Source organism: Petaurus breviceps, unplaced genomic scaffold (assembly GCF_028583685.1).
Source record: "Petaurus breviceps papuanus isolate PSGF00001 unplaced genomic scaffold, PetGlider_PUasm1.0 90804, whole genome shotgun sequence".
Taxonomy (NCBI): Eukaryota; Metazoa; Chordata; class Mammalia; order Diprotodontia; family Petauridae; genus Petaurus; species Petaurus breviceps.
This window is the reverse complement of record NW_027187348.1, coordinates 4,759,846-4,785,763: the sequence shown is the minus strand read 5'-3', so window position 1 is coordinate 4,785,763 and position 25,918 is coordinate 4,759,846. Positions and strand designations below refer to the sequence as shown.

Below are 25,918 nucleotides of genomic sequence, written 5' to 3'. Positions count from 1 at the left end.
GTGCATACAGAGGGTACCGTAATGTAGCGTGTAGCGCAGGGGATCACCTTCACTACAGTAGCAATCTCAATAGGGCTTATTTTTTGGGGAGGGCTTATTTTAGAGGAACCTTACACAGTAAGGGGAGGGCTTATGTTCGGGATAGGTCTTATTATCGGGGAAACATGGTATGTATATATAAATATACAAATATGCAAATCATACACACATTATGTATAACACATCTAGATTTATGTGAATATATTTCTTAAATTTATAAGTGACTATTCTGAAATAGTAAGGACCTAAATAGATTACATTTAATATTTCATATAATATGATATTGCAAATAATATAATATAATGCATACAATATTATAGGGATAGTGAGTAGACATGTGATTTCATTGGTAGAGAGAACTCCCAGGAAAGCAGGAACTCCCAGAAGAGAAGCTCCCTTTACTAATGTAGGTCAGTGTCATTTCTTCACCCATTCTCTTAAGAGAGTTGTCTGAAAGGTTAAGTAAGTGACTTCTCTAGTATCATATAGCCAGGATGTATCAGAGACAAGATTTGAACCCAGGCCTTAGTGTCTTCAAGGCCATCTCTCTATTCTCTCTGTGACTCTCCTCTCTCAGGTGCATAATACTGCATTAAAATCTTTCTTTCTCTTAAGCCTAAGTTCCTTTTTAAAAGAAGCCATATAGAAAACATTGCTTAACCTCTTAAGTCTTCCAGATTGTCATAAATTATTCTTAATTTACAGGGTTGGCTTGGTTCCTTCTGGCCACCTTCATTTTCAATATGGGTCACAACTAAATTATTTATATCCCATATAGTCAACACTCATTCATCTAATATTAGGCAAACATTTACTACCCATAGAGTGTTTTGATAGGCATTGGACGAGATATAAAGTTTGGATTAGATGCTATCCCTGACCCTGTAGGGGTTATAGTCTAGTAGATACTAATGTAATTTACAAGAAGTCAAGGTGGTTTGGGTACTCAAGTCAGGTAAGGAGTTATTTTAAAGATACTCCCCAGTCCTTTTCACTTACTCAACCTGAAAAAGCTATGCTACATACTACTTTCTCCAGTAAGAAAGGCTGAATGTTCTTTACTCTCTTTCCTCAGACCTATCCTTACTTCAAGGTATGGCAGCTCCCTCTGTTCATGTTTTCTGCCTTGATAAGGTATAATAATTTCATTGAATTGAATTCATTCAATTGAAATAATGATTGATAATAATCAATTAGCAAATTCAAGTAATGATTGATAATAATCAATTAGTAAATTCAAAAGCAGCATTTTAAAAAGAATGATTAAAACTCTCTTAACATCTCTTTGTACCAATATGGACCTATTAGTGAAGTGAAAAAATGACACATAAAGTTCCTTTTTGTGTACTTGGAGTTATTGTAGTGGTGGTTGCCAGGCCAGTTGTTGGTACTAGTTTGGATTCTAAACAAAAGAGCCAAATGTATTAGACGTGAAATCTTTTTTTTTTTTTTTAAGCAATCAGGGTTAAGTAACTTGCTCAAGGTTACATGGGCAGGTGTTTCTGGGTGGGTGCTAAGTGTTTGAGCCTGGATCGATCCCCAGGTCATCCCGACACTGGAGCCAGTGCTCTTACTCGCTGTGCTACCTGGCCACCCCATAGACATGAAATCTTGATCAATTACACTAGGGGACCTGCTTTATAACCTTTACTCTGCATCATTGATCTATAAAGGCATAAAGCAGCAGTTCAGTTTCTAGAAAATAAAGATTCATTTTTCTCATGTTATACTTTATCCTTATGTACAAGTACTTATTCAACACTTTGATTTAAAAAAAGTATTTTCCTACCTTTAGTAAGCCTCTTATGATTCCCTCCTACCAAATAACATTTTACAGGTAGAGGTGGAGTGGGGATGATGAGTCATCAAGAAGTAGGAATGTTTGGGTGAGCTTACACTATTTAATCAGGTTTCATGGGTCTAAGGTTGTAGAGGGGTTTTTTGGTTTGTTTTTTTTTTTAACCCTGCTACTCAAATAACTCTACCCTTGATCTGAGAAGAAAGTGACCATTGGCAAATAAGTGGTGTGGAATATTGGGATGTTAGCAATTCAAACCCACAATTAAAATATGAAAGGTTCTAAAAAAGGGGTTGTCTTACCCCACAACTAGGAATTCTGTTAGTCATTTGTCCTTATTTACATGAAGAGAGAGGGAAAAGAAAAGTCCAAGATAGAGCTTTGGGGGATGCTCATGGTTAGCAGGAGATTTGGTTAGTGTTAGCCTCAGAAAACTTGGGTTCTAATCTAAATCCTGATCATCTAGGCTTTCTGAGTTTCAGTTTCCTTATCTGCACAATGGAAATAATAATAGTTGTTCCACTTACCTCACAGGATTATTATGAGGAAATTGCTTTGTAAAATGCTATGTAAATCTGAGCTATGGCTATAGAAAAGATTCCATGGAATTTTTTTTCCTTTGACAATAAATTGACTTTGAAAGATAATCTGATGTTAAAGAGATTCCTAGGCTATCTTACACATTTTCAGGTTCATTATCTAGTTTATTAAATATTGTTTGGCAGCTTACATGTTTAAACTCAAAAGTTCCAAATATTAAGGAACATTTCCTCCTATACACATACACAAGCACACAAATCTAAACAGCAACCACATCATAAAAGTGATAAGAAGGGAAAAATGCTAAAACTGTTATCTTATTTCTAAGTACAAACAACTTTATCTAATTGTTTCTGTATGCTTAACTATAATAAAACTGAGGCCAATTTATGTAAAATCATAATCAAAATGTATTGCCAAAGATTTATTTGTATGCAGTTTTGTTCTAGTTTTTAACCTGTTGATGGCCTTCTCCTCCCTCTCCTTCTCTTTCCTTTCCTCCTCTCCTTTCTCCTCCATTCCCTTTCCCATCCAATATTTGCATCCTTCAAACCCAACTTGAAAATTTCTCCATCATGAGAGAGTTTGGGAGTATGGAAGAGTGTCCTGAAAATAATCTTATTCGGGAAGATTTTACCATCCCATTTCATTTGCTAGTATGCATACACACGATGTTAATTAACTGTTCTTACCCAAATCTTCAAACTGAAATAGCACTCCCAGCTCTTTCCCTTGCAGGCCTTCATGCCGGACAAGGCAGTTAGCTGTTGCATTTTCCCCATATGCATGAACTCTGAGTAAGCTTGTTGTATTACACTTCTTTCCATCATGTTCAAATGTATGTTGAGTTTCACCTGTATGGCAATTTTTTAAAAAATTGAAGTGGTGACTTTTTTTTTGCAAAGTTGGTTAGAGCAACCCATTTATGAGACCAAACTTATGGGTTAAGTTCCCCACTAAGACCAGTCAGCCAGGCTCTGCTCTGTAGTCTCAAATTGCACAATTAAGCCCAGCCAGACATTTCCCAAGTGCATATCATTGGTCACAATGACCACATAAGAGAGTGTAGGTAGATGACGGCAAACCTCTCAGCACTACAGATACAACTTAAAGCTTATGCCCTATCTATGATGGGTTTGTAGCATTATTGATCAAAGATAGTACACTATTATCATGAATGGTAAAGACAAAGGAGTTATATAGGTTGTATCTAGAGAGGCAAAATAGAACAAATGTTTATTACCTGAATATTTACATAGAATAATAGTTAAGATTTATGGATTCTCTGGTCATAGTCTACAAATAATTATTAAGTAATTATCTCCTTGTTATTTTTATATATCAAATTCTGAGAAACTAACAAATTCTTGCAATTGCTTTTTAAAAAATATTTTCTCAGGGGCGGCCAGGTGGCTCAGCGAGTAAGAGCACCGGCTCCAGTGTTGGGACGACCTGGAGATCGAACCCTGGGCTCAGATACTCAGCACCACACCCAGAAATAACTGGCCGTGTAACCTTGAGCAAGTTACTTAACCCCGATTGCTTAAAAAAAAAATATTTTCTCTCTCAGAAGGCAGAAGAAGTAAAAATTTGGAAAGAGATGCTTAATAGAGTGCTTCCAGTCTTTGCTTAGATCTATGGCACTTAACATTTTTATCCAAGATTTGGATAAAGAAATAGATTGCATCCTTGTCAATCAATCAATCAATCAATATTTATTGAGCCTACTGTGTGCCAGACACTGCTAAGCACTGGGGATATTTAAAAGAAACAAGAGATAGTCCCTGCCCTCAGAGAACTTAGAGTCTAGTTGGGGAGACAGCATGCAAACAAATATATGCAAAGCAAGTTATATGCAGGATCAATAGGGATATAATTAATGGGAAAGCCACTAGAATTACAAGGGATGGGGAGGCTTCCAATAAAAGATGAGATTTTAGTTGGGACTTAAAGAAAAGCAGGGAAGTCAGTAGGCAGAGCTAAAAAGGGAGATTTTAAAATCTGGTTTTCAGATGACACAAGGCTAGGATAATGAATATTACTGAATGATAGGGTCAGTATCCTCCCAAAATGATCTTGACAGGTTAGAAAACTGGGTTGAACCTAATAAGAGGAAATTTAATAGGGACAGATATAGTATTTTACACTTGGATTCAAGAAACTGACTTCCCATACTCATGAGTACAAGGTAGGGAAGGTATGACTACAGGGCATTTCATTTGAAAAATATCTCAGGATTTTAGTGGAATGAAAGCTCAATTTAGGTCAACAGTATTTTATGACAGCTCCCTCCCCCCAAAGAATAATATGATCTTTGTATTGAAAGAGGTATAGGTTCTAGTAATGAGGAAGTGAGAATCCCTTTTATTCTGACTTGGTCAGACCACATCTGGTTTATTATTTCACTTCTGGCAATCACATTTTAGAAAAATACGTTGACAAGCTGGATAGCATCCAGAGGGGGGTAATCAGAACTGTGAATATGCTTCATGTCTGTGACATATGAAGATTTGGTTTGGAAGAATTAGGGTTGATTTTCTTGTAGAAGAGAAGGCTCTGGGAAGAAATGATAGTTATCTTCAAATACTTAGAACTCCATAATGTGGAAGATGGAGTAGACTTTTTCAGCTTGGCCATAGGGGACAGAACCAGGAGAAATGGACAAAGGGACAGATATAGTCATGATGGCAGGAAAAGCTTATATTTAGAATTATCGAAAAAGGGAACAAGCTATTTTCCAACCTCACCACTGAACTGAAAATATTCTTTCCAAGTTACCAGTGATCTCTTAATTACCAAATTTAATGTCTTTTCTGTCCTCAATATTCAGCTCAATATATTATGGAACTTCAGAGTGGTCTGTCTTATGAAATAATGAGCTCTCCATCACTTCACATGCTCAAGAAGAGGCTAGATGGTCATAAATAAGGGATGTTGTACAGAGGAATTCTGCATTGGATAGGATGTTGCATTAAAGAATAGATGAGGTTCCTTTCAACTCAAGATTCTATAATTCAACAACTACCATAATATAGTTACTTTGTTAATAGAATATTTTTCATGCCTTTTAGTATTGCTCTCTACATTATGTAGAACTAAAATTTTATCTGCTCTATTTGCAAACATTAAATTATATCTATTTTTACTATCTCTGAAAATGTCTAAGCATTTTTATGTAAGGGGTTCGTTGTTTAACTCATTTTATTTTAAGATTTTAAGATTTTTAATGATGAATATCCCCACAATCTGCTAATAACACTTAGAAGATTAAAGCATAATATTGCTGGTTAGAAAGAGTACTAGATTTGGAATTACAGTACCTGGATTTTAATTTTAGCTTTGTTCCTTGTCATTTATGTGACCTCATTCATCTCTCTGAGCCTCATCACATGCCAAATGTAAGAGTTAGACTAGATAATATCTAATATTCCTTCTAGCTGATTCAATGAAGGCATCTGACAAAAATGGCAAATTATTTTATATTTCCTTTTTTCTTTCTACCACTAGAGGGTGCCAAAACATTTCTAAATACTTTGCTGTCAAAATTAATGGAAATTTACGGAGCAAGGAAAGCTTGGAATTGGGAAGCATTTTTCATACTTACCATAAAGTTCAATGCCATTGCTCAAAAGCCAGGTTATCTGTGGAGGGGGCTTGCTTCCTTTTGTGAAACATTTTAGTAGCACCTCTTTCCCATTGGGAGTTCCAATGGTTGATGCTTCCAGTGTTGGCTTGGAAGGAGTAGCTAAATAAAAATTATTGAGGAAATTGGAGAGAAAGCATTATCATTACTAAATCAAACCAGTCTTGGAGGGTATATTTTAATTCAAGAGTTTACAATCTCAGCACTCCCAACAGCGAAGCTTAAGTGTTGGACTTTTTAATGGACCAGGCAATCTTTATTTCCTGTTCTATTTCTTGTTCTATAGTAGCTAGTCAGTTTCTAGCTAATTGGTATATGACTATCTGTGTCACCTTAGGCAAGTAACTGATCCTCAGTTTCTTCATCTGTAAAATGAAGGGGTCAGAATAGATGTTCTCTAAAGTTCCTTCCATATATAACAATTTATAATCCAATGATTATGTTAATCTTTTAAATGTAAACTACTCTCCCCAATCCTCCTGCCATTAAAACACTGTAGGTTTGGGTCCTTTTCATTCTTGCTCCAGAGATTGTTACATCTTGGTCCTTTCCTTTATTTGCATTCTATCCCACTATTCTATGTGTTTTCAGGAACACCCAGGAGCCATTTTTTCTTCTCTCTGTCTCCTCAACCCTTAGATCCTTTTTTGGGTAGCAATGTAATTGCTAATTATATAGCTTTATGATTAACCGATTGGGCTTTATTGAATTTTTTTCTACAGACCAAAGGTTAACCTTTCAGAGGTAACAGTATAAAGTCTTTATTTGTTTACTTCATCTGGATCCTTTCCCATTTTTAAAAATGGGAAGGGGTCACACCTGAAACATTATCAGTCAGCTAGACTACTGTTACTTCCTTAAGCATGCATTTTTCTTTCTCACCAAAACCTACCCATCCTTTTAGGCCCAAATGAAATGGTACTTCCATGAAGTCCTCACCAGCCACACCAGTTGGAAGCAATATCTCTCTTCTCTGAACATTAATAACACTTCATTATTAATGCCTATGACATTTAACTATAATTTAAGACAGCATGAAATATGTCTGTAAAGATCTTATCTCCCACATTAAACTGTAAGCCTTTTAGGGCAGGTATCATGCCTTATTCTTTCTTGAATTTTTCATAGGACCTACCTAGTATAGTGTATCGCATAAGCATTTGTTGCTGAACCTTTCTATAAATGATGGTGATTATAAAAGGATGAGATAAACAAAAAATATTTCTTGCTTGCAAATAGGATCTTTGTAGATTGGATTCAAATAATAGTTTATGTTTGTGGACCATGTCACTCAGTCAACAGACTTATTAAAGCACCATGCTAAGTGCTATAGATAAAATATAAATATGAAAGCAGTTCTTTCCCTTAAGGTGCTCAGATTCTCATGAGAGATTCCATGAAAATAATTAGATTAATACAGAGCAGATGGAAGGTAATCTTAGAAAGGAGCTGGGGAAACCTGGAAAGGTCTCCTGTAGAAGATGGGATTTGAGCAGTCTTGAAGGAAGCCAGGTAGTTTATTTGACATTATAATACATACCTAATACAATTACATTCACTTCCTTGGTTCTCACTGGTTTGCTATAATGTAAGCATTTGTACAGGCCTTCATCCTGAACAGTTACATTCAATATGCTGATGGTGAGTTGATCATTGGAATGATGTAGTAGTTGGTATTTTCGATTTTTTAAAGCTGCAGGAAGAAAAGAACTATTGTCAGGAAAAATCTGATGATTGGATGACCCTAAATCACCTTAGTGAATGATTAGTCAAGAAGAGGGGTTTTTTGTGTGTGTGTGGCGGTTACACATACACATAGACAATTTAAAGGACCAAATGTCATTTCTTTAATTTATCTGTTTTTAGATGCTAATGTTAATAGCTGCGTTTTATGCTACAGAATAAAGTTGTTTCTGGATTAGTATTTAAGAAGCGATGGATATTTTGATGTTTAATGAGATCTAAAAAGATTCTGCAGATAGACTGGTAAGAAAACTGGCATAAGGATTCTGTTTTGGTCATGGGTTAGAGTAGAAGACTATAAATTGGTGACATTAATTGTGACTGGACTATATTATAATTTATTCCCTCCTAGGATTTATCTCTTTGAATTTGATTCAGTATAAACTATATCATTGTAATAGAGATGACTAGTGGAAAGAAAAATTCCCCTAGATTCCACTGTCTTATCTACGTGCCATTGTTTTGTCATCAATACTAAACAGTTTCTAAAGGATCTGGACTTAGTACTTCAGCATTCAACAAAGAGCAAGGGGGCAACCCCTCTCACAGTTGCAACCAAAAGCAAGCATTTGAGTCAAAGTGCATGCTTGGCTGGCACCACAATCTCAGGCCAGGAAATTATAGTTTGTCTCAGTGGTGAATTAAAATGAGAGAACTAGGGGTAGCCAGGTGGCGCAGTAAGAGCGCCCACCCCAGAGTTGGGAGGACCTGGATCAGTTCCAGCCTCAGATTCTTAACACCCACACACCCACACCGCCCCCCCCCCCCCCACACACACAAACTGGCCGTGTAACCTTGGGCAAGTTACTTAACCCCAATTGCTTTTTTTAAAAAAAAAAATGAGAGAACTAGGTCATTTTGAGGTATATGGAGGAGGAAGGAGGGACAAAAGCTTCTAAAATGCTTTGATGTGTTTTTCAATTGGCACAATTATAAAATGGAACAAAGAGATGATTGTGGAGAAAACATTGACAAGAATTTTGGATTTCACCCTAAAAATTCATTCGACCCCTGGCTTTCTCACTTGTCTAATTGGTTAGTTCCTCACAGAACCTCCATTTTAAGTAATTTTTCCTGGCTAGGCATGTTCACTCCTTTACTCCTCTCTGGGCTTTGCTCCTAATGCCCCAGTCTTTTTTCTCTATGTCCCTGAAGGGTATCTTCCCTCCCTGCTCCCACTTTTCAGCTTCCTTTTATTTATTGTTTCCTCCTATTATAACATAAACTCTTAGAGGACAGGGATTGCCTTTCTTTTTGCTTGTATTTGTACTCCCTGTGCTTAGCACAGTTCCTCGCCCAGAGGATGCACTTAATGAATGATTATTGACTGACTGATTTAGAGTAAGAGGACATAGGCTCAAACCATAGCTTTGCTGACTTGTTAGATTCTAATGAGGTAAAGAGCAGTTTAAAAAAATTCTGTAAAGATTGCAAAAGACTGAGGACAGAAAATTCTATCCACACCCAGAGAAAGAGCTATGGAGTCTGAATGCTGATGGAAGCACACTATTTTCACTTTTTTTTTTTTTGCTTTTTTTCTGTGGCTTTTCCCTTTTGTTCTGTTTCTTCTTTCACAACATGACTAATGTGGAAATATGTTTCCACAATTGCACATATATAACCAGATTACTTGTCGTCTTGGGGTGGGGAGAATTTAGAACTCAAAATCTTATTTAAAATGAACATTGAAAACTACCTTTACATGTAATTGGGGGAAAAATAAAATACTATTTAAAAATTCTGTAAAGATAAAACAAGCATAAAAAATCAAGGGAAAGAGACCAGACCCTATTACTCTTTCCTCTAATGTTTTTGTCTGGCTGATCACATTAAGCCAGCCTAAAATGTTTTTAATTGTTCTTCATGATGTCAGTGTCTGGCCCCAAGTAATTGGCAGGTAATGCAAGACTCCTGGAGGGCACTCATTGAGTTCCCTTCCTTTTCTGCTCTACAGATGATTCAACCCAAGAGGATCCTTAGGCATTGGCGTCCCTGGATCACACATTTAAACAGAGCAGGGAGGCCACTTAGTCCAACCCCCTCATTTTACAAATGTGGAAACTGAGCCCCATGGAGGCTATATGATTTTGCCTAAGGTCACAGAGGTAATAAGCCCAAAGATTCCCAAGTAAAGTATCTGCTACAGTTCTGGAAATGATGGAGGAACATAGGACACTGTGAAATCCTTACACTGCAACTTAATTCCATGTTAGAACCTGAGTGTTTCAAAACAGGTCAGTGTCCTTACAGCCTCATAGATTTTGAAAAGACTTTAGAGATCATCTTATACAGACCCCTCATTTTACACAAGTAAGAACTCAGATCCAGAAGGAAGTGACTTGCTCAAGGTAACACAGGCAATACGTAGCACTGGCCAATCCCACATGCCTGGTACGCACATCTTCCTCGCCACTGTCTCTTAGAATCCCTCTCTTCCTGCCAGAGCCAGCTCAAGCACTCCCTCCACTCACTGCCTTTCTTTATCTCCATCCTCTCCACTGTGTTTTTACTTACCTACATTTCTCCTATATGTACTTATATGTGTACTTAGTTTCTCCCCAGTTAGAATGTAAATTCCTTTCCAGTAAGGACAATTTTTACTCTTTGTATTTGTATTTCCAATGTGTAGCACAGCGCAGCCCCTTTCACTCCAAATCTAGCATTTTTTCCGGGGAACCTCTGTCTCTTCCACATGTCCCAGTAGATTTATGGCCCTAGTTATGTGAAATTAATCCAGGGCAATGAACTGAAAGACACTGAGTAGTTCCTTTTGGGTGTCGAACTACCATGATTCATTGCATGAGAATAGAGAAATGCATAGAGGGATTTCTTTCCCATGCAATGAAATTATCTTATCTTCATAATAAACAAAATATGATAAGATGAATAAGGAACTAGTTTTGTGATATGGTTTTTGCACAAGAACTTTTCTTCTAATCAGGTTAGGAAAACAAAGGATCTTCTTCCTCATAGAGGTCAAAGATACACATTTCCAAGAGAAATAAAGGCCATCAAACCAGAGTTACAATGCAGACAGCTCCTAAGGGTTTGGGCGAAATGATTGTTCAATTTTCAGTGTGAGCATTTGTACCTCAGAAATTGGCAAAGCTATAAATAGGGGGTTGATTTATTGTTTTGTTGATTATCTACACTTAAGAAAGCGATGGATGAAATGTTAACAGTCCAGATTAAACATAAAAATATGTTGTGGATCCATTCATTTCTCCTCCAGAGAGCTGCTTGTTAAACATTTACCAGTACACTTCTGCCCCAAAGTAAATCTTTTGTCTGTTATTCAACATTCAGCCAAACATTTCAAGTTGCAGAAGGTCAGAAAGTGAAAGCTGGTAGTGGTAAAAATGTACTTTGCAAGTTGGGCCCCCTTCACAAATCATTCTGGTGGGGTTTCCATTTCAGACTTCCTGTTAGTAACAGGAACACTGGTTAGTATACAGAGAGCCACAGAGGGGGATGATTCAGATGTTACAATAGAAAGGGCATAAAAGCCCACCCTTTCAATGACTCACTCAATGTTTCTTTATCCATTGACTTATTCTTCATTAGTGGAAACTCCTTTAAGTCAAAATTTCTCTATATTTTTTTTCATCTTGTACACTTACCAGGTTGCTTGTCAAAAAAAATGGTAAACCCAGAGGGGGATAACCATTGGAGGGATGACTCCTTAGCTTGAGAAGTGACACATTTTAGAGTGAGCATCTGGCCCTCCTCCACTATGAGAGTTTCTGTGTGATTAGTCAAAGATGCCTCTGCAAAATAATAATGATTATGATTATGGTGATGATTAATTATAATGATGCTGATGATGATAATGTTCAGGAAGACGAGTCTGCTTTTTCCAGGGCTGTTCCAAATGTTATTTGGGAATCAGATATTAGTGTTGTACAATGCAAAAGAGCAATAGATTTGAAGTCAGGAAGCCCTGGATTTGAATCCTGCTTCATTCATTTACTGGCTGTGTGATGGTAGGCAAATTCACCTGACCTCTCTGGGCTTCAGTTTCCTTATCTGTAATAAGAGGGGGTTGGACTCAATGACCTCCAGGGTCCCTTTGACCTTGAAATCAATTACTTTTTGATGCTATGACCTCTATGATCCCCTTTAAGCTCTCAATCTATTTTCCCTTTGATTTTTTTTAACTAAAGAAGATCTTGTATATATGGACTTACCCTTTTGCAATAGAGTTCATCGTTCAACAAATTAATTCAACGAACAGTTATATATTTACTATGTTTAAGTTTCTATGCTAGGCACTGGTGGGTAGGAAGATGAAAAAGAAAACCACCCTCAAGGAGATTACACTGTAGTATAGGGATAAGGCACATGTAATTAAAGTGCTAGAATCAGTTTAGAATATGATAAATGAGGGGATCTCTCTAATTGGGTGGTTCAATATTCCTAATAATTAATAATAATAACAGCTAACATTTATATAGTGCTTTAAGTTTCGCAAAGTGCTTTTCAAATATTATTTCATTTGATCCTCACAACTTCAAGAGGTAGGTGCTATTACTATCGCCATCTGACAGGTGAGGAACCTGATGTAGGCAGAGGTTAGAGACCAGGGTCTGAAGTCAAATTTGACCTCAGGTCTTCCTGATTCTAAGCCTAAAATCTCTACTTACTGGGTCACTTGGCTGTTCTATCATCATCATTATTATTCATTCTATAATTATTCATTACCTCAATGAACATTTATTAAGTATTAATTGTATGCCTCCTAAGCATCTAGTACTACACAAGCCATCTTAGGAGACAAAGAAGTACGAGAGTATTTGATTCCTACTCTCTATGAGTTTACTATCAAGCTGGGGAGATAGGAGCTGTGCAAAACTAATTATGATACAAGGCAGCTTGTGGTAAGTACCATAGTATAGTGCTATAGAAGTTTGGAGGAGGGAGTTATTAGGGAAAGTTTCGTGAAAGAGATGTGTTTCCAACCTCACAGGGTTGTTTGAAAGATCAAATTAGAAATTGTATAGGAAAGTACTTTGCAAATGGTAAAGCTGATGTGATATGAAAGTACTTTGCAAAAGCTTAATTCTGATGTAAGATATTACTTATTATAATTTCATTGCTTCTAGGTACTGAAAAAGGAACCCTGAAGCTAACCCTTCTAACTATTCTCCAAATCTCATCTATTCACATTTCACCGAAGACCTGGATCTCACAATTATTTCACCCCTTTCAAATAGCTTCAATCTATCCTTCTCTCTCTGGATTTCTTCTTTTACCTTAAAATATCCATGTCTACTCTCTCTTTAAAAACAAAGACCTTTGATTAACTTGCTGTCCCTTCAAGCTTTTGTCTGGTTCCTTCTTTCCTTTTGTGGCCCAATTTCAATTGCCTGCCCCTGCTATCTACATTTCCTTCAAATCCACTTTTTTCTTAATAATTACAGATCATATAATCGATTTAGAACTGTCCAGGACTTCAGAGGCCATCCACTCCAGTAGCTTCATTTATAGATGACATGAAAGCCAGGAAAAGCAAAATGAGAAGCAAGAGGTCACAGAAGTAGGAAATAGCAGAGGCAGAATTTGAACCCAGATTCTCTGACTCCAAACCCAATTTTCCACTGCACTCTTCTCTCTATAGTATTTTATAAGCAACAAAAGGATTTCCATATGTGACTTCCTTTGATTTCCACAACCCTATAAGGCAAAGTACTCCTGGTGTCATTATTGACCATTTATAGATACGGAAGCTTAGACTCAGAGAGACTGTGACTTTCTCATGATCACATGGCTGGTAAATTTCAGAAGTGCGATTTGAGCTCCTGAGTCTGGGCCCAGTGCTGTAGCTATTAAACCACACTTCCTGTCTACAAACTGACTTAAACCCCAATCACTTTGCTTAAACTTTCCTCTGGAAGGTTAATCATAACTCCCTTCTAATTAAATCTGAGAGCCTCTTCCCATTCTTCATCATTTTTTAAACCTCCTTAGTTGGCCAACTTGGCTAACCACTTTTTATTTCTTTCTTTCTTTTCCCTTGGATTTAGTGGCTCTGTATTACCTTGGTTTTCCTTTGACCTCTGTATTGTTTCTCTATTTTCTTTACTGGTTCTTCCAACTCCTCTTATCCCCTGTTATGTTTTCCAAATCTCTGTCCTTGGTCCTTTATTCTTTTTTCTCTATACTCTCTGAAATAAATCACCCAGTCACATATGAGTTCCTTGAATGTAGAGACTTTTGGCTTGCATGATCCCCCATTTCTGTTTCTTTGCACATGCTGTTGTTGCCCATCCCTAGAATGCACTCCTTCCTCTTCTCCACTTTACTGAATCTCCTAGCTTTCTATGGGAAGCCTATCCTGATTCCTCACCCTACCCCCTGGTCCCTAGTGCCCCCAGTTAATTTTAGTATATTTTGTATTTAATTTCCTATATATACTATATACATGATTCCCCTTCCATCCCACCCCAAATCCACTAGAATGTAAGTTCCTTGAGGAAAGGGACCATCTCATTTTTGTATTCCCCATACCAGGCACATAGTAGGCTCTTAATAAAGACTTACTGAATGAAGTAATATTATGATTTTATTTTTGAATCATCAGAACTTTGGATATAGTCGACGTTTAACAAATGTTTGTAGAATTTAATGGAATCAACTCTTTACATAAGTCAATAAGCATTTATTAATTGTTAGGAAGTGTTGCTGTATGGGGATACAAAAAAGGTAACTCTCTCCCCTCCTCCCCCAATCCTCACAGTTCCTGTTCTCCAGTCATTTAATCAATTAGTATTTATTAAGCACTTGCTATGTACCAGTGCTAAACACTCAAGGAGAGTACATTCTAATGGGGATAGACAACATGTAAATATCTTAGTACATACAAAGTGTTGTCACTGTTGTTCAGTTGTTTCAGTTGTGTCCAACTCTCCTTATGGGGTTTTCCTGGCAAAGATACTGGGGTGGCTTGCCATTTCCTTCTCCAGTTCATTTTACAGATGAGGAAACTGAGGCAAATAGTGATAAGTGACTTGCCCAGGGTCACATAGCTAGTAGGTGTTTGTGGCCAGATTTGAACTCAGGAAAAGGAGTCTTCCTGACTCCAGGTCCAGTGCTGTATTTACTGCACCACCTAACCATACATTCAGAGTATATGAAGGTAATCTGAAAATCTATGACCTCTATTAAAAAACAAAACAAAACTATTTTCTTTCCATTTCTATAATTTTTTACTCTATCCTAGACCAGTTACTAAATTTGATTAGATCATCCTTCTAAATGTGTTTTGCCTTGACTTTCTCCTGTTTCTACTGCCCACACCTTAGTCCATAGAATCATAGAACACCAAAGCTAGATGACATTAGAGTACACACCATGATTTTATGGATGAGGAAACTGTGGCCCAGAGGGGTTAAATGACCTACAACCAGCCATTGGTCCTTTAAATTGTTCAATCTCAAGTTATCACCAAAAAATAGAAGTTTACAATAAGACTATATATTTCTCTCTCTCTTTTTTTAAGCAATCAGGGTTAAGTAACTTGCTCAAGGTTACACGGCCAGTTATTTCTGGGTGTGGTGCTGAGTGTCTGAGCCTGGGATTTGATCTCCAGGTCATCCCGACACTGGAGCCAGTGCTCTTACTCACTGAGCCACCTGGCTGCCCCTAAGACTATATATTTCAGATGTATTTCTATAGTTTTTAGTTACTCTGTTTAATAGGTTCTGAGATGTTCAAAGGATGCTGAATGACAGAGCCATTTTAACTTCCATTGTAAATATAGTATTCCAGTTCTCAAAACTTAGGAGAGGTGGCAGAGAGAGAGGTACAAATTTGGAGTCCTGCCTTTGAGACACAAAAGCTGTGTGATCTAGTGCAAATGAGCTAAATTAATGCCCTAGGCAACTCTTTATGACTATAACGTGCTGAGCTGCATGGGTGGAGAAGTTTCCCTAACAGGAATTCCCTACACCTATGAAATCACAAGTTGGGATAAAAAACAGAGATAATAAAGAAGAAAAATATATAATTTAAAGAAGGCTGCTAGGCTGTTCCCTTTTTAGTTATAAGGAATATCTATCTATCTATCTCAGTTTCGACTCAATGAATTTATAATAAAGAAGCTGATAATTCAGTTCCCACATGTTCAGGTTCAGGTGGCCTATTCCAGTATATGTTCTGCTATTACTTTCATTTTGATTTGGGATCTCTATAGAATTTGTGTTTCACCTCCTTTTTCATCTAGATTTATCTGCTCACTTAATAAAAGTTGTTGTTCCGTTATGTCCAATTCTTCTTGATTCCATTTGGGGTTTTCTTGGCAAAGATACTAGAGTGATTTTCTATTTCCTTCTCCAGCTCATTTTACAAATGAGGAAACTGAGGTAAATAGGGTAAAGTGACTTGCCCAAGGTCACACAGCCAGTAAGTGTCTGAAACCAGATTTGAACTCAGGAAGATAAGTCTAGATTCCCAGCCTAGTGCTCTATCCACTGTGCTACCTAGCTGCCCCTTAATAAAAATAACCCAAATTTAGAAAGTGTTTTAACATAGGTAATCCACAACAACCTGGTGTGGTAGGTAATACAACTATTGCCACCTCCATTTTACAGACAAAGAAGTTATTATTTCATTCCTTTATTACTATAAGAGCCTCCTAGATGGTCTTCAGTTCCTTGCATCTTCAAAGACTATTTTCATCCTGTCAATTTTCCTCCTTGGGAACCTAGAATCTTTTATCATCTGTTGTATCCAAATCTCTCAGTGTAGCATTCAAGGACTTCAATACTGAGGCTCACCCTGGTAATCCAATCATATCTTTCACTAGTCTCCAAAACTCATCCTGTGATCTAACCAAACTGGATTCCTTACTGTTCTTGGAACCCACCTCAGATCCTTTGCCTGTACTATCCTCTTTGCCTGGGATGCTGTCGCTTCCTTCTGCTTAATTAAATCCTTTTTTATTCTTTAAGGCTCAGCTACACTTCTATATCTACCATGAAATGCTCTCTAAATACTCCAGTTCACCCCAATCTCTTCCTCCTGTAATCAAGACCAACTTTAAAAGTATCTTCCAATGTGATATAATAATAATTAATAACAATAATAACTAGTGCTTACATAGCACTTAACTATATGCCAGGCACTGCGCTCAGCACTTTAAGAAGATCTCACTTGAGATGACATAGTTAATGTGAATGGGAGTGTATTATAAAGGCTCTACCTAACACCTTTTCTATAACCACATTGGTGATTCTTCAGTTTTCCTCATTAGACTCTTTCCTTTGAGTAAAAGAATCCTCCTTTGGGATATTCAGTGGGAACTCTGTTTTGCGGTGGTGGGTAGGGAAAATTGGGGAGAAATTTTGTAACTCAAAATCTTGTGGAAATGAATGATGTAAACTAAAAAAATTTAAAAAGAGAGAAAAAAAATCCTCCTTTGTCAAAATGCAAGTATCCGGAGGAGGGGTAACATACTACTAATACTAAGAGCTAGCATCTACATAGCACTTTAAGGTTTGCAAAATGCTTTACAAATATTATCTCACTTGATCCTCATAATAGCCCTGGGAGGTAAGCACTATTATCATCTCAATTTTACAAGACCACTTAGCTACTTACTGTTAGCTTTAGTGCAAACTAATTCATTGGATCCTTTCCAACAGAGAATTTGGATTGAAGAAAACACAAAGGGTACCAGGAAACTTTGGTCTTGAGAATTAGGGTAAAAGAAGCATGATTTACTTCTCAATTTTTCCTGCAGCCAAACTTATTTTTTTTTAGTCAGTACCACATACTTTAACACTTAACTATGCAGTATCCAGTTTGATTTAGGAAACCACAAATTACCATCTACATTGTATGGTAGGGTAGCTAGGTGGCATAACAGATAGAGCATTGGGCCTGAAGTCAGGAAGACCTGAATTAAAATCTGGTCTCAGACACTTACTGGCTGTGTGACCCTCGGCAAGTCAATTAACCTTGTTTGCCTCAGTTTTCTCACCTGTAAAATGAGCTGGAGAAGGACATGGCAAACCACTTCAATATCTTTGCCAAGAAAACCCCAAATGGGGTAAAAAACACAACTGGACAACACCAAATATATGGTATTTTTTATTTATTTTCTTAAGTAATTCCCCATTACATTTTAATCTGGTTCTTCCACTAGAGAGTTTTGTGGGAGCAAGTTTGATACCTCTGAGAGCACTGAGCAGAAATGACTTAGTACTCAGGATCACACAGTCATTGTGTCAGAGGTGAGACCTGAACCCAAGTCTTTTTGGTTCAAGACTGGCTCTCCATCAACTATGCCTCACTGCCTCTTATATAAAATACTTAGAGATGATAAGGGTATTTGAGAAAGAACAAACAGAAAATTTGTCCTTGAATTCTTCTTCTTGTTCAGTCATTTCCAACTCTTCATGACCTCACATGGACCACACTGTCCTTGGGGTTTTCTTGGCAAAGACAGTGGAATGATTTGCCATTTCCTTCTTCAGTGGATCAAGACAAGCAGAGGTTAAGTGACTTGCCCAGGGTCACACAGTCAATACGTGTCTGAGGCCAAATTTGAACTCAGGTCTTCCTGACTCCAGGCCCAATGCTCAATCAACTATGTCATCTAGCAGCTAAGTACCTGTACCTGATATTAAAAGTCTTAAGGAATTTTGTCTGAAACTTTTCTCTTTGTAAAATGATAGCTTTGGTGGGAGAAAGGAAGGGAAGATTAATCAACATAACAATATAGTTCTATGTGACATTTGTTCATTTAGGAAGCATGCAAAGAGATTAAAGCCAGTATGATGTATTGGAATAGGGCACTAGAAGACCTGGGTTCAAATCCTGCCTCAGACACATGTAAGTTTGGTCACTTGAGCCTCAATTTTCTCATCTTCAAAATGAAGGGGTTGGATGCCTTTATGGCACAGAAGATAAGACATCTGACCTTTCTCAGGGCAAGTCACTTAATCTTTCAATGCTCTAAGACTGTATGTAAGTTGAAGAAAAAGTGCTGACTTACATTGGTAGAAGGAATGTGGGTGATTTTTGTACCAGTAAAAATCACAGGTGCATTTTCTACCTCAACGACCTCATAAATCACCAAACTTAGCTCTCGTTCCCTAGAAAAATTTTCTGATCTGGTGGAAATAGTGTTCTTCTGTCTTATTTGTACTAGATTTAGAATAGACTCCTAGACAGTTTAGCATTTGGTTTTTGGTGAGAAAAGTATTTAAGGTTGACAATATGAGGCTTTTCCAATTTCAAACAGAAATGTGGTTTAGGGTATTTGATGCTATGGGATGCTATATCCTCTCTCCTTTGTTCCAAATCTTGCCCTCTTCTTCCACTGTTATATCTCTTATTATTGTTTTTTTTAAGAATCCACTTGTTGACCCTCTGTTTGGACCTGAAAACTGGAAAATGTTGTGGGAAGGTTAAACCCTAGTCCACTGAGGCTTTGTTTCACCTTTCGTGCTTTTACAAAATAGCTAAACTGGTCATGGCTACATGACAGGGTGGAAGTAAAGGATAGATTTGCCAAATATTTAAGGGTCACTTATACTCAAAACATCCAATTTTAAAGAATTTTTACAACAAATCCCTACTCTTATGGATACTCTCTCCCAATTTTTTTAAACTTCATTTCCAATGTCCAATAGACAGTTCTTTGTGTTTTGGGGTCTCCTCCTCTCCTCACTACTACCTTCCCTCCAGGCTGTTTGGAAGCTAGACCACAAATTTTCCCTTAGTGTTTCTTGTTTTATCCACATGTGTGGTATTGATACCTCCACTGTGTAGGGCAATGCCTTGCATATAGCAGGTATTTAATAGATGTTGGTTGAATTGAATTGAATTCTTCCTGATTCTGACTCTAAACCTAAATCTGTTGATCAGCCTGTTATAGATCCCTGGGACATAGAGAGAATGTATATAAAGGAATGGCTGTGCTGTCTTCCCTGTAAGTAGATGATTTCTCATCAATAGAGCATGATTTGGATTGTTTTTTTTTCCAATATTTGCACTGGATTTCATCCCCAGAACAATATCTATACACATTCTCTTCTATTCCTTCTGCGACCAATGGTATATATTGGTAAGACAGTGAATGACTGATTATGGCCTTAGAACATCCTGACATGCAGAGTAAAATAAGATAAACCAAGAGAAAGCTGTATTACAGTAATAGCAATATTGCTCAAAGAGTAACTGTGAATGACTAAACTATTCTGAATAATGTGTATACTCAAATAAATTATAAAGGACTTATAAACATTCCTATAAAGGAAAATGCTATCCACTTCCAGAGAAAGAACTGATATATGAAAATATGTTTTGTATGGTTTTTATATGTGTGTATATGTATATGTATATATGCATACACACACATATATATGGTGACCTTCTCTAATGTGGGGGTTGAGAGGGAGGGAGACAGCTCAGAAGTCAAAGTGAGAAATAATATTAAAAAAGAACATCTTTGGGGTGGCTAGGTGGCACAGTGAATAGAGCACAGGCCCTGGAGTCAGGAGGACCTGAGTTCAAATCTGGCCTCAGACACTTAACACAAAAACTAGCCATATGACCTTGGACAAGTCACTTAACCCCAATTGCCCTCCAAAAAGCAAAAAAAAAAAAAAAGAACATCCTTACTTATATGGAAATAAAACCATGGCCTTGAGTTAATGAACTCCACACCCTAACTAGTGGAACCAGTTGGTACTGACCCCCTGAGCATCATATAACACAGCTCTGAGCAAAAGCATCTTAAGCCATGAAGCAAAGTCAGAGATGGCACTTGTTCCTGGCAAACAACAACCACAATCACTCAATGGAGCTATACCTATTAAAACCAGTATAGTTGCTAATGTCTATTTAACATTTTCAAAGAATTCTAGAGTTGAAAGATGTAATCCCCACCTTTTATAAATCAATACAATGCACTCATACACTGTATGAACTCATACACTGTATTTCCTCACCTGAAGAGCCCAACAATATTGGATTGGAAATAGCAAATGCCAGAGCAGAGTAAGAATATTCTATAGTAGTTCAGTGGAGTCTTTAAATGGTAGGGGTCATGTACAAACAAAGAAGAACACTTTGAAAATTAACTTCCACAATTCTGTTTCGGCACATGAAGTAATTGTAGCCATAACAACAGATAGCATTTATATAGTACTTTAGGGTTGGAAAAGCATTTTACAATATATTATCTCATTTGATCTTTATAGCAAATGTGGGAAGTAGATACTCTTATTATCTCTGTTTTTACAGATGAGGAAACCAAGGCAGACAAACATCAGGTGACTTGCCCAGAGTCACACAGCTAGTATCTGAGACAGGATTTGAAATCAGGTATCCTAATTTCAGGTCTAACTCTCTATCCACTTTGCCACCTATTTGCCTTAATTGATCAATAAACAAGAATTTAATAAACTTGCTATATGCCAGGAATTGGGCTAAGCACTGGGGATACTGAATTAAGACACTGTTCTCAGCAGAGATCATAGCATCATGACTGGAAAAGATCTTGACAATTCAGTTAGACCATCTTCTTGCCTTTGAGCAAAAATTAACCTATTACTGAAAAATAATTATTCTTAAAAAACAAAACAAAACTCATAAATCCTTATGGTAATTCACCACAAAGGTCAAATATGAAAATAGAGAGAAGTTAAAAAGAAAAAAAATAGATTCTATAAAATAAATGTAAAGTTTCTGTTCCCTATAACATTAGCTCTGTTAAATCAGTTCTGTACTTAGGATAATAGAATTTAGGGCTCTATGCTAATGGCTCTCAAATCCATTTGTCTAGCCCTAATCTCTCTGCTGACCTCTAATCTCATATCTCTAAGTGCCTATTAGACATCTTGAACTGGATGTCCTCTAGACATCTCAAACTAAACATGTCCCAAACTGAACTCATTCTCTTTCTTTCTAAACCTTCCCTATTTCTAGACTGCCTGTTACTATTGAGGGCATCACCATCCTCCCAGTTGCTCAAGCTGCTAACCTTGGTGTCGTCCTTGGCTCCTCATTCTCTCTCACCCCCCATATTCAATCTGTTGTTAAGGCTTGTCAGTTTTACACTTGTAAGAGCTCTAATACTTCCTTTTTACCTCTGATCCTTCCACTACCATGGTGCAGATCATCATCACCTCATGCTGGGGACAATTGCAATATCCTGCTGTGGGTCTGCCTGCCACAAGTCTCTCCCCACTCCAAAGTGATTTTCCTAAAGTGCAGGTTCAACCACGTCATTGCCTCCCACCCCCAATAAACTCCAGTGGTTCCTTATTACTCCCAGGATTACATGTCAGATGCTCTGTTTGGAGTGCAAAGCCCTTCATAACCCTCTCCTCCCCACCCTACCCCCACCTTTCCAGTCTTCTTACACCTTAGACATCTTTGATTCAGTGACATTGACCTTCTTGTTATTCCTCAAGCAAGATTCTCCATCTCCTAACTCTAGATATTCTCTCCCTCCTCATCCCTGTCTCCTGCCTTCTCTGGTTTCCTTTCAGTGCCAGCTAAAATCCCACTCCTCTCAATACCTTACCTCTACTGATTACTTCTCATTTATCCCATATGTAGTTTGTTTGTACATAGGTCCTTACATGTTGCCTTCTCCATTAGATGATGAGCTCCTTGAGAGCAGAGGCCTGGCACAAAGAGGGCATTTAATGAATGCTTATTGACTGACTGACATTTAATCCATCTCTATCGCCTAATGTGAATAGGGGAAATGATATAATTTATCTTTAGAGAGTCCATAGAAATTATTTTAGTTGGCTAACAAATTAAATTATGCAACAATATATTTCAAAAACAAGTTTGAAAGTTCTATGAATCATAGAGAAGATTAATAAATATTTAGCATATTCCAAAACCAACCCACTTCTGAGATATCTTCATACAGGTGTTCCCATAAAAACTGTTGACTGTTGATTAACTTACCAAGCTGCAAAATCAAAGGCTTGATTAAACAGTAGACAGACAATCTCTTCTTCCAACTTTATCTCCTTACCTTGCAAGGGCAACCAAGCTAACAGGCTGAGAACTGTCCACAAAGTCATAGTGTGAAGAGTGGTCTGTGACACTGTCAACTTCCTCTTAGCTCTGAAAACACAGAGTAGAGAGTGGTTTCTTTTTAAGGGAAAGAGGCAGAGTAACCATGACCTCATGTGGATAAAGTCCTACGTTTCCCCCAGTGGCCCCCTCATTAGGCTGCAGCCCCCATAAACACCCTCACATTGGAAAATTTGGGGGACTGAACTTGTGGTCTCTCCTTTGAAAGGTGTGACTGATGTGGCCATTACAAAATTAAATGTCAATATATATGTGAAATATTAGTAAACTCAGTTAAACTTTTTAAAAATTTAAACTATTTGTGTTTGGATATTAACAATACCCTCATATTTCTTTTGTGTTTCAGTCCAGACCTAGGATTTTAAAAATGTGGGGAACTTCTAGCATGGAAACTCCTTCCACTGATGTATATTGGCTACTTGTTTAGTGACTTACAGTCTTTGAGATCTATTTGGGACACTGAGAAGTTTAGAAACTTCACCATGATCACAAAACCAGTTATGTTTCAGAGGCATAACTTGAACTCAGGCCTACCTGACTCCTAGGCCTATCCCGAATCTTCCATTTTTTTTGCTGCTTCTCACTTTTATTAGATAATCATTATTAACAATGAAGTACAATGTACTTCATGCTACATTACTTCCTAAATCTCAACATATATTTAAAAGTTTAGAGCCATATAGAATGTTAGAGATCATTCTAGTCTAATCTCTTCCCTTTATGGATGTGGAAACTGAGACCCAGAGAAAGAGAATGACTTTCCTAAGGTGTCATAGCAGGAAAGTGAGGATTAGGGGCAGCTAGGTAGCCCAGTGGATAGAGTGCTAGGCCTAGAGTTCAAATACAGCCTCAGATACTAACTGTGTGACCCTGGTCAAGTCACTTAACCTCTGTTTGCCTTAGTTTCCTCAGCTGCAAAATGAGGAGCCTAGAGAAGGAAATGGTAAATTACTCCAGTTTCTTTGCCAAGAAAACTCCATAAATGCAGTCATGAAGAGTTGGACACAAGTAAACAATAACAACAAAAGAGCATTTGAACCTGGGACTTCTAATTCTAGATCAAATACTTTTTTCATTGCACCATGTTAATTCTGGCATCTTTAGCCCTTGCAACAGCCCTTGATGGTGGTTAGGGACCTAATGACCTAATGGCTCCAATTAACAGAAAGGCTGAAGTACAGAGAAGATATTTAACTTGTGTAAGGTCATATGACAAAATCAGGATCATACTCAAAGGTAGGGGTATGCTGGAGGCAGCTCAAACTGCCTCTCAAGAGCTGATTGTTAAATCTTCAGTATGAGCATTTATTTGCAGGGAATTTGTACAAACCAGGGCTCGATTTACTGTTTTCTTTATTGTCTAGACTTAAGAAAATGTTAAAAATTGTTAACAATGCAAATTAAACTTGAAAATATGTCCGGGGCGTGGGGGTGTGTGCAGCTAGGTGGCACAGTGAATAGAGCACTGGCCCTGGAGTCAGGAGGACCTGAGTTCAAATGCAGCCTCAGACACTGAACACTTACTACCTGTGTGACGTTGGGGAAGTCACTTAACCCCAATTGCCCTGCCTTCCCCCTACAAAAAGCAAAAAAAAAAAAAAGAAAGAAAGAAAGAAAGAAAATATGTCAGGGTGCATTTTCTCCCCTGGAGAGCTGCTTGTTAAACATTTACCAACACACCACTGGCCCAGGGCCAGTAGATTATGATGACTATTTACAAAAGAAAGTTTTGAAGAAAAAAGTACTACTAATGAGAATTAATGAAACTGTAAAATCTGCCTATCATTTCACCAGTGAAGATCCTCTAGGAAAAAACAAATAACACACTTCAACATCATATCATTTATGTGGTAGATATAGGAAATGGTTTGGGCTCATAGTGAAAGGAGTTAGAAACATCTTGCACCAAGAGAAGTCAGCTCAGCAAATCTAAAGAGTTCCAGTCCATGCATGGAGGGATAGGGGGGAGCCGCAATTCAACCAACATGGTGACTGTGAGAAAGGATTCCATATCCCAGGATACTGTGGACCAAAAACCCATAGCAGAAAGGCACATAGAACCCAAACAGGGCTTAAGAGAGAGACTGTTGAGATCCAGAAAGAGACAGGGGAGCAAGGAAGTCATCTAAGAGTAAAACGTTAGGGGGAACAGCAGCAGTAGCAAAACCTTGTCTGTTAGTCCAGTGCCTAAGGGTTCCTGAGCTGAGGAGGGATCTGCAGAAGTCATAGGGATCCAGTCACACTGTGCATACAAAATGGGATGCCAGGCATAGATACGGTCTTCACTCTGGGTGCTCCAAGTCTGCAAATGTCACAGGAGCCTCACTACTGATGTTACAGAATTGTTTCTAGATGCTAAGTTTATTGGGTTTGTCTCCAAGATGGAAACTGGTTCCTCCAACCCTTAACAGACTCTGCTTCCTTCTCTTTGGGATGACCTCTGGGTAAATTCCACTTGGGAACTCTTCCTCTCTGCCCTATACAGTTTTGTCACGTACAGAGAATTTTCTAGTTACAGATGGCCTTTCCAACCCACTTTGTTAACAGGTTGCTGTACCCAAGGGAAAAGACTAATTTTTTATTTATGGTTTAGGGAGCTAGGATCGTGACTTCATCATCACATCTCATATAGTCTCATTCTCCCATCCTATGACCTTTACCAATAAAGTCAGAGAAGGGGCAAGGGCTATTATGTCAGTTTTACAGATGAAAGAAACTGAGGCCTGGAGAGGTTGGTAGTGCATCCAACATCACATACTGAGTTAGTGGTACAGCGGAAAGAGGGAAGGGGACAAGCATTTTATTGAGCACCTACTTTGTACACTGTGCTGTTTATTTACAACTGTTAATGAAATCAAAGTCAGAAGACCTAAGTTTGTATATGGTCTCTGATCTTTCCTATCTGTTGACCCATTAACTTCTCTAGACTCATTTTCCTCCATTGTAAAACAAAACAAAAACCCAAACAAACCACCACAGAACTAGGTGTTCTAAAAGGTCCTTTCCATCACTAAGTTATGATCCCATGACCATTTCAGCACATAGGGAAGCTGGTAATAGAATCAGTCTTGTGACTCCTGAAGTCAATC

General features: G+C 37.7%; 1 protein-coding gene across 1 annotated transcript in view; it reads right to left on the bottom strand.

Moving 5' to 3' along the window:
• The window catches only part of CRTAM (cytotoxic and regulatory T cell molecule), a 36,028-nt gene extending 13,173 nt beyond the window's left edge, over nucleotides 1-22,855 (bottom strand). The window contains exons 1-5 of the mRNA XM_069070251.1: nucleotides 22,768-22,855; nucleotides 11,384-11,530; nucleotides 7,561-7,713; nucleotides 5,982-6,122; nucleotides 3,070-3,231 (exon numbers count right to left, since the gene is read on the bottom strand). Of these exons, the coding sequence (XP_068926352.1) occupies nucleotides 3,070-3,231; nucleotides 5,982-6,122; nucleotides 7,561-7,713; nucleotides 11,384-11,530; nucleotides 22,768-22,816 (652 nt within the window). The 5' untranslated portion in view covers nucleotides 22,817-22,855. The remainder of the gene's footprint in view (nucleotides 1-3,069; nucleotides 3,232-5,981; nucleotides 6,123-7,560; nucleotides 7,714-11,383; nucleotides 11,531-22,767) is intronic.
• Nucleotides 22,856-25,918: the final 3,063 nt, after the last annotated feature.